General features: G+C 37.4%; 1 protein-coding gene and 1 non-coding gene across 2 annotated transcripts in view; one reads left to right on the top strand and one right to left on the bottom strand.

Moving 5' to 3' along the window:
- The first annotated feature begins 454 nt into the window (after window positions 1–454).
- Window positions 455–594, top strand: LOC111728346. Its single transcript, XR_002775667.1, has one exon. It is a non-coding gene; the product is annotated as a U4 spliceosomal RNA (small nuclear RNA).
- A 1,131-nt stretch (window positions 595–1,725) lies between these two features.
- The window catches only part of TERB1 (telomere repeat binding bouquet formation protein 1), a 54,141-nt gene continuing 46,262 nt past the window's right edge, over window positions 1,726–9,604 (bottom strand). The window contains exons 14-18 of the mRNA XM_003799422.1: window positions 8,775–8,839; window positions 8,385–8,480; window positions 7,270–7,419; window positions 6,911–6,976; window positions 1,726–1,913 (exon numbers count right to left, since the gene is read on the bottom strand). Of these exons, the coding sequence (XP_003799470.1) occupies window positions 1,726–1,913; window positions 6,911–6,976; window positions 7,270–7,419; window positions 8,385–8,480; window positions 8,775–8,839 (565 nt within the window). The remainder of the gene's footprint in view (window positions 1,914–6,910; window positions 6,977–7,269; window positions 7,420–8,384; window positions 8,481–8,774; window positions 8,840–9,604) is intronic.

Raw genomic sequence — 9,604 nt, 5'->3', positions numbered from 1 at the left:
AAAAAAAAAAAAAAAAAAAGAAAAAGCATATGGACAGGAAATATTTGAACATAATAAAAAACAATCTAAGAGTCATAACTATAATCTGAGAGTTGGTCATGTAGAATGCCAAGAAGCATCTTAGGGTCCATAAAACCTCACAGGGCCAAGGAAAGAAGCTGACTCCTTACTCTGCCAGTCAGGCTGCACTTCTTAGATCGCATTTTCTTTGGACACATTTTATAAAGACAGGTGTCCAGCATTCATTGACTAAGATCATATAGGGACATGATATTGTTCCAAGTAGCCAGGGCTCATCAGCACAAAGGACAAAAGATGTACAAGAGCCAGGCACTGGGGCTCACACCTGTAACCTCAGCACTTTGGGAGGCCAAGGTAGGAGGATCACTTGAGGCCAGGAGTTCAAGACCAACCTGGTCAACATAGTAAGAACCCTGTTTATACAAAAAATAAAATAGTTTTGCAGTGGCAGTATTGTAGCCAATGGGGTTTACGTGAGGTACAATCACTGCTAATTGAAAACTTTTCCCAATACCCTGCCATGACAACTTGCAATATAGCTGGCACTGGTAATTTTGGATGGTCTCTACAGAAACTGTATATAAAAATAAATAAATAAAATTAAAATAAAAAATTAGCCAGGTGTGGTGGTATAGGCTTGAAGTTCTAGCAATTTAAGATGCTGAAGTGGGAAGATCAGTTGAGGAGTTTGAGGTTACAATGAGTTATGTTTGGGCCACTGCTCTCCAGCTAGGGTGACAGAGTGAGACATTTATCTATTAAAAAAAGATAAATGAAAAAGATTTAGAAGGGGGAAGAGGAGTAAGTGGTAGATACTTTTAAAAAGGCAAGGTAGGCTAGGCATGGTGGCTCACACCTGTAATCCTAGCACTCTGGGAAGCCCAAGCTAGAGGATTATTTGAGCTTGAGAATTCGAGATCAGCCTGAGCAAAAGTGTAACCCAGTCTCTACTAAAAAAGCAGAAAAATTAGCCAGGCATTGTGGTGGGCGCTTGTAGTCCTAGCTACTCTGGAAGCTGAGGCAAGAGGATCACTTGAGCCCAAGAGTTTGAAGTTACTTTGAGTTATGATGACACAATGGTACTCTACCCAGGGTGAAAAAGTGAGACTCTATTTAAAAAAAAAAAAAAAAGCTGAAGCAAATTGACCTATTCCAAAACAAAGTAAACATGACCACAAGATATGGGAATATTCAAAGCAATGAACAATTAGCTTTTAGAAGAGGAAACATTTTCATTAACAAAATGTCAAACATTTTGATATTTTGATTTAGTGTTTGGGGATCTCAACAGAATAGCTTCAGAAACTGTTCTATTTTCTGAGATCGTGGTAGGGGTACTTTGGCCCTAGGTAAACATGTTAAAATCCAAATATCCCATGTAGTATTCACTGTAATGTTTAAAGGCTGCTAATTTTTCCTCTTGAGCTATGTTCTTTGAGCTTGAGAAAAAATAAAAGCATATTCCTAAACAAGTGACCTTGAGAAGGAATTTTATTTTACTAATCTGCACATTAAAAATGTATTTGCTTTATAAACTACTCTAATTCAATGAATTTCAGCATCACAAAAACTGTTTAATTATAACTATCCCCACTTTTACATTCCCTGTCTCATGAGAGTTTAAAAGACTACTTTAAATTCTGTATTTTTTAAGGCACTGTATTTTAAGAGTCCAAACTAAAAACTGACACAATATTCTTCCTATCAAGAAGCCCCACATTTGGGGTATTTGGTCAGCTTTTGATATTTGCGAGCAAGGTCCACAGCTGTCCGTCCTTGCTGAAAAGGGAAAGACCATAAAATTGAATTCCAGTGATTTCCCATTTTCTTAACTCCATTGTAAAGGTAATTCACTTCTTCTTTGGTAAAGTTTTTACGAATTCTTCTTTTTTCTGCAATTAATTAGATTTGTAAAATATATTAGTACTTACTGAAAAAAGGTTTTAAGACCCAAACAAATGCTTAACTTACTATAAGGATATAAACTGTTGAGTGAGAAAACATCATGCCTAGACTACTCATCCTATTGAAATCCACTTCAATTTTAAAAACTAGAATGCCTACTATTACGTACTATTGCTCTGACTTCTACAACAATTGTAGCTAAGTCTATTGTGATAATACATGCAACATCTTCAACTAAGAAACAAAGTTTATAAACATTCAATTGTTAACTCAACATTCCTGTGAGGACAGTTAACAAACAGCTTACCTATCTTACAGATACAGTCTTCCCAAAGGGCTCCATAACTTCATAGAATAGAAAAGAGTATCAATACTTGTTACTTTAAGTATCAGGTTTGAGTAATATTTTTAAGAATAAGGGTTTTTTGAAATTTGTTTTTAAAAAGTGTATTCACTACCTACATGCACGGTCAGCTTAACAGAAACTTAAAAATAGGGCTTGGAGCCTGCAGAGGCTAGGGTGCCAGCTACATACACCAGAGCTGGCAGGTTTAAATCCATCCTGAGCCTGGCAAACAGTAATGACAACTGCAACCAAAAAATAGCCAGGCGTTGTGGCGGGCACCTGTAGTCCCAACTACTTGGAAGGCTGATGCAAGAGAATTGCTTAAGCCCTGGAGTTTGAGGTTGCTGCAAACTGTGATGCCAGAGCACTCTACCGAGGCTGAAATACTAAGACTCTGTCACCAAAAAACCCCCAAAACTTAAAAATAGGCTGCACAGTGGGGAAGGAAGTTTTTAACTATTTGGGTTTTTAGGGATACTTTCTATAATGGAAAGAATACATAGCTGTATCTGTAAACATAGTTTTCTTCAAACTTTTTCATTCATTGTTAACTCATGTTATCATTTTAAGTAGATGTCACTAAGGAGTTTTTTATATTACCACTTGAGGCTGCTATTTACTTTAGTACAACCAGGTATAGCTGTGCTCACTCATCCTTAGAAAATCTTGCCCTTGTAGGCCAACACAGCCATTTGCCTACCTTCCCTAACATAAGAGTAATAGTTGAGACCTTTTAAAACAGAAGAGAATGGGCTCGGCGCCTGTGGCTCAAGCGGCTAAGGCGCCAGCCACATACACCTAAGGTGGTGGGTTCGAATCCCCAGCCCAGGCCCGCCAAACAATGATGGCTGCAACCAAAAAATGGCCAGGCGTTGTGGCGGGCGCCTGTAGTTCCAGCTACTTGGGAGGCTGAGGCAGGAGACTCTCTTGAGCCCAGGAGTTGGGGGTTGCTGTGAGCTGTGATGCCATGGCACTCTACCCAGGGTGACAGCTTGAGGCTCTGTCTCAAAAAATTTTTTAAAAATTTAAAAAAAAAAAGGAAGAGAATATCTTACCAGCAGAAAGTTGATGAATCCGTGTATATAAATAGCATCTGATTATTATTTAATAGCATTAAAGTGCAAACTCTATGAAGGCAGAGATTTTTGTCTATTTTATTCACCATTATATTCTCAGTGCCTAGAATAGTATCTGACACATGTAGGTAGTCAGTAAATATTTGATGACAGGAAAAACTAATTGTTAGTAAAATTGTCTCAAAACTCATCAGTAAAGCTACTCCTCACTTTTGAGTGTAGTAGAAAACTGTGGTTATTCTAGAAATAGGCTTCAGCTTCATATGCTACGTGATTCAAACTCATAATAACCAGAACTAAATAGGTTATTATAACTTTCAGGATATTGAGGCTCTAGAGTTGATCACACAATGTTCCACTTTTCCATTGCAGCTACCATCTCCTAGACTTATACATCTGTGCACACATCCTCAAGACGTTCCTATATCAGAGTACCAGACAGCCTGGAAAGAGGAAGCAACTCACTACACCCCAAGATGTTCCTCGGTGACGTCTTTAGTACTCCTCTTACTACTGACTAAATGTTAAGGAAAAGCAAGGAAACTGGGCAGGCGGGCTTAATTTTAGGGGCTCTTATTTTTCAAATCCTCTCAGAACACCAATCTATCCTGAAAGAAAGTCTTTGGGAAATCTTCACATGCTTAGATAGTACAGTGGTCCTTTCTCAAAAGAATAGGCTCGTGTTTGATTGTAAACTATAGTTAAATGAATGGTGGTGAATGTCATAAAAGAAAGGGAAATTTATCAAGAGGGGAAAAAGATGGCAATATACCAAATATTCCTGGCCTATTTGTGAAAGAGATATAAGACCAATCAAATCACTAATTTCTCTCTTTTTTTTTTTAAGACAGAGTCTCACTTTTTTTTTAAGACAGAGTCACCCTCAGTAGAGTGCAATGGTGTCACAGCTCACAGCAATATCAAACTCTTGAGCTCAAGTGATTCTCTTTCCTCAGCCTCCCAAGTAGCTAGGACTACAGGCGCCTACCACAATGCCCCGCTATTTTTAGAGACAAGGTCTCGCTCTGGCTCAGGCTGGTCTGGAACTCATGAGCTCAGGCAATCTACCTGCCTTGGCCTCCCAGAGTGCTAGGATTACATGTGTGAGCCACTGTGCCCAGCCTATTTTAGTGAGTGTTATGTACAGTTATATCTTCCATGACAGAAAGAGATGAAGGGTTTATTGCACAATTTTTTTTTTTGAGACAGAGTCTCACTTTGTCATCCTTGGTAGAGTGACCTGGCATCATACCTCTCAGCAACCTCAAACTCTCAGGCTAAAATAATCCTCTTGCCTCAGTTTTTCATAAATCACTACTTTCTCAATATGCCTTTCTAAATGCTAAGAAATCAGGCAACTTAATTGTTTGGCTGTAACACAAGTCTAATCTACAAAAAATATGTATGGTATTTATGAGCTAAATGTCACTTAACAGTTTTTAAGATCCCTCTGTATAACCATAATATGCCCATTTCATAAGGCTCTGCAGATTTTACTAGGCAAATGGATTATAGAATATTTTTAGTTGTTACATATTTGCTTTTAAGATATGTTACTGAAACAAATTTATTATTAATTTGATGACAAGTCCTTGTCAAGAACAAGATTTCCAAGTGCAACATGTGTCTCTGGGAAAATGTACATTTTCTAACAGTTTCTTTTTTTTTTTTGAGACAAAGCTGTCCCCCTGGGTAGAGTGCTGTGGCATTACAGCTCACAGCAACCTCCAACTCCTGGGCTCAAGCGAGTCTCCTGCCTCAGCCTCCCAAGTAGCTGGGACTACAGGCGCCCGCCACAATGCCCGGCTATTTTTTGGCTGCAGCCGTCATTGTTGTTTGGCGGGCCCCGGCTGGATTCGAACCTGCCACCTTAGGTGTATGTGGCTGCCATCTTAGCCACTTGAGCCACAGGTACCGAGCCCATTTTCTAACAGTTTCTACAGAAAGTATTATTTCAAAAAGTGGGCCCCTCTATAGTGATACTGTACTTAATTTTAATTTGCATATAGAACTTTTAACCTAGAAAAAGACCTAGATATAAAAAGTAAATTTGAGGCTTGGCACCTGTAGCTCAGTGAGTAGGGTGCCGGCCACATACGCTGAGGCTGGTGGATTTAAGCCTGGCCTGGGCCTGCTAAACAACAATGACAACTACAACCAAAAAAAAAAAAAAATAGCCCAGTGTTGTGTCAGACGCCTGTTGTCACAGCTACGTGGGAGGTTGAGGTAAGAGAATAGCTTGAACTGAAGAGTTTGAGGTTGCTGTGAGCTCTGACACCACAGCACTCTACTGAAGGTGACACAGTAAGCCCCTGTCTCCAAAAAAAAAAGTAAATTTGAGCTGGAGCTGGGTACAGTGGCTCACACCTGTAATCTCAGCACCTTGAGAGGCCAAGGCACAAGGCTTGCTTGAGCCCAGGAGGTTCAAGATCAGCCTGAGTGACAGAGCAAGACCCCATCTCTATAAAAATTTTTTAAAAAAATTAATGAAGCATGGTGGCATGCACCTGTAGCCTTAGCTACACAGGAGACTGAGACAGCAGGATTTCCTGAACCCAAAAGGTTCAAGGTTGCAGTGATGACACCACTGCACTCCAGCGCAAGAACAAAGTAAGACTCTCTGAAACAACGAACAAAACCATATGCATACACAAAGTAAGTTTTAAATTTCTTTCAAGGTTTTGGCAGTAAAAATAGCTGAATAAATTATGTGGCAAAATGCTTCTTGGATGTACCAACTCCAATATCTCTGTGATAAATAACAGGTGGTTCTACAGATGTTACTAATTTTTAGATTACTTTGATAAGTGATGTGGTTGACTTTCTTACTCAGCAAGTGTTAATTCCATGTGAATAGAAGACAATGATATTGTACAGTCTCTGTGATAAATTTCGAAAGATAATAAACCTGAAATGTTAACCCTGTAGTTAAATAAATTATATAATTGCTTTAGAAGCATTTTGATATTTAAGCAGGGTATTAAAGCACTTATACTGTATATTTCTTCAATTTTTTATGTTTGAAGTATTATATAGTTTGAACAAAAATCTTCTGCAAAGTCTTGCTGACCCCATATCTATAAAAGTATATTATAGTTTAAACAAATCTTCTGCAAAGTCTCACTGAAGCACTTTTAATTTTGTTCTTAAAATAGAAATGTGATCCAGAGGACAGAACAAGGGCATTTCTGGAGTTTACATTTGAGTCTAAGTTCTGTTGTTTACTAACTTAATGTGCCTTATAATGGGGAATAAATACCTATTTTACAATGTTATTTGTAAGAATTAAAGAAAATAATATCTATAAAACACCTAACACATAGCAAATGCTTGATAAATGTTAGTTTCCTCTTGCTCTCTTCCCAGCTTGCATACAGTGGGTAAGCAAGCAACATGAAGGGAAGTGGGAGGTCTTTTTTCATAGGAAGTATGACCCATATCAGAGTCAACCACTATCATTTAAGAGCCATTAATGATGAAACTAAGAACAACCACTCCACTGTTCACTTCTTTCTCAGGAATATATGAAATTTAAGTTCATTTAAAAATTAAATATATTCACTTATTTCTCCAGGGGTAATAGATTCATTACTGAGTCGTTGTCTTCTACGTGGGGTCAGCAGAATTTCTGAAAAATATGAAAATCATTTAGCATAATTAGAGTATCAACCTGAATAGCATATCAATTCCATTAGTATGATATTTCCATTCCCCACACTTCTAGTGGGAATTCTTAGGTGGATTAGAAAGAATTTTTTAACTACCAAGACTAAGTCTACGCCCAGGTACATCTTAAATTACTGGTTGCTTAGACACAGATTTTCTTTTCAACATTATTTACCCTCTAGTTTTTAATATATTCAATGCATAAGCTGATAGGTATAGTCATAATTATGGTTTTAAATCTGCTAAATTAATTACTTTTGTTACAGATGAGTGATTTCCTTAGTTCACTTTTATATTTGTCTTCAGCTTCCACAATGACTTTGTGACGATCACACTGGTACTGGCAAGAATGCAAGAGCTTGCTAAAATTTCGGCTATTCAGGGATTTTCCTACTGCTATGCAACCTAAAAGAAAACAAATTAGAGTGATGTATAGATGTCACAAAACAAAAGAATGGAATTCAGATTATGGCTAGACATAAGCTTTAGCTCTTGCCCCACAGGAACTGTATTAAATGCTGCAGCATTAGGAAGGTTGAGAACCACAGCTTTAGAGTAACAGAGATAATCTCTTCAAGTGCGTAACCTCACTTTTGTCCACAGAGTGGGGTACAATAAACAAAGAGGAAATATTGAGGTGTGAAGAGAGAGAAGGGATAGGATAAGACTCTGAAACATTGGCTCGGCACCTGGGGCTCAAGTGGCTAAGGCGCCAGCCACATACACCTAAGGTGGCGGGTTCGAATCCCCAGCCCAGGCCCACCAAACAACAATGACGGCTGCAACCAAAAAATAGCCGGGCATTGTGGCGGGCGCCTGTGGTCCCAGCTACTTGGGAGGCTGAGGCAGGAGACTCGCTTGAGCCCAGGAGTTGGAGATTGCTGTGAGCAGTGAAGCCATAGCACTCTACCCAGGGGGACAGCTTGAGGCTCTGTCTCAAAAAAAAAAGACTCTGAAACATTCATTTATAAGGGCCCTGCAGAAAAAAATAAGTAATGGGGCATGAAATATTGTAAACATTTATGTATTTATTATGAATATAAAAATAGGTATTGTTTCATAGTTAATGCCTATAATGTTTAGAACATAATCTCTGAAAACATAAAAAATGTTTACAATAATGCTAAACTTATATGGTATTATGACAAAAAGAGAATGATAATACAATAAAAAAAGTAGTATGTTGATTCATATAAACAAATATTGGGAGCTCAGCCTGATGTAGGTAGAAGATACTAATTTGAATGCTTTGATGTCCCAGATTGTTACATCTCCAAAGGAAATGGAGTTTAAATCACATAGGTAGAATTATTGCTAATTCTAGTTAAATAATATCATATAAAATTCTAATGTAATTAAAAAATATTTACCTGAGCACCTATATTTCAACATCTTTGAACAATCCTCAGTTGCTAAAAAACCGATTACTTCTTTGTTTATTATATCTGAACACAATGTAAATGGATCTAGAAAAAAATTATAAAATGCAAGATTTTTTATTAATTAAAAAACCAAACATTTATAAAATTTATTAATTCTCAAGATTTTCATAAACTATAGCCCAGTAATATATAAACTGAGTCATCCTGGTGGATATACAGAAAGATCTTGGATATGAATAGAAGGCATTTACACCAGAATGAGTCAAAAGTGTAGCTTATACTTTAAAGGGCAATATATTAATGTATATTTTTAACTGTATCAGTCACCAAAATATATGTTTTCTTCAAAAAATGAATTAGAAATATTTTTAATCATACCTGTTACTGGTAACTGCTGCTTTCTATTTTTGGCAGTGTGAGTTGGATGTTTAAAAACATGGTCACTAAAAGAAAAGAGACAACAGATTACTAAAAGTAAACATACTATCTGGTGTGTGGACAAATGTTTCTGTAAGTGGTGGTATGATGTGGGATATTTGGCAGACAGAAGGAGGCAGAGCCAGGATCTACCAAAATCTACCAAATTTTGCCAAACTAGGGTCTTTAACAGTTATAGCCTTCTTTCTAGAACTAGAGTTTATATGAGATTCCAGAGGGCAATAATACTGATGACAGGAGAATCATGGAAGAAAAGATGATTTAAGGAAGAGAGTAGGAGAGATGAGAGCAAAAATGTTGTTCAATGGAGAGAACAAAATTAGTGGGAGAAAAAAAGAACATGAGGTGTGGAATGGCAAAGTACAAACAATAATCATTGAAGGATATGAACTAAAACATCCTTCCTGACCCCCAAAACATTTTTGTATTTGAACCCTGTGGTCCTTGATGAATAAATGCAAGTTTTGACTATACTGTCACATGGTCACAGGTAGTGAAGAGTTATAAACCAGAATAACAGATATAACAGTAGCTTTATATTTATAGCTATCTGTCTATTTGCATAAATTTGTACATTACAGAAAAAAGCATTTCAAAGAAATGGAAATATTAATAACTCAGCTGAGGTGAAAATATAGCTAACCCAAAAGAAGAAAAAAGGGCATACATGGGAAGCTTGAGCTTGGCTGGCCCAAGAGCACATCTCTCTGCTTAATAATTCCACATCCCTAAGAAATCAAGTTAAAATTAACATCAGGGGCTCGGCGCCT

Source organism: Otolemur garnettii, unplaced genomic scaffold (genome assembly GCF_000181295.1).
Source record: "Otolemur garnettii isolate 467f Iridium unplaced genomic scaffold, OtoGar3 scaffold00151, whole genome shotgun sequence".
NCBI lineage: Eukaryota > Metazoa > Chordata > Mammalia > Primates > Galagidae > Otolemur > Otolemur garnettii.
Note: the sequence above shows the minus strand (reverse complement) of the source record. Positions and strands in the feature narration are given on the sequence as shown.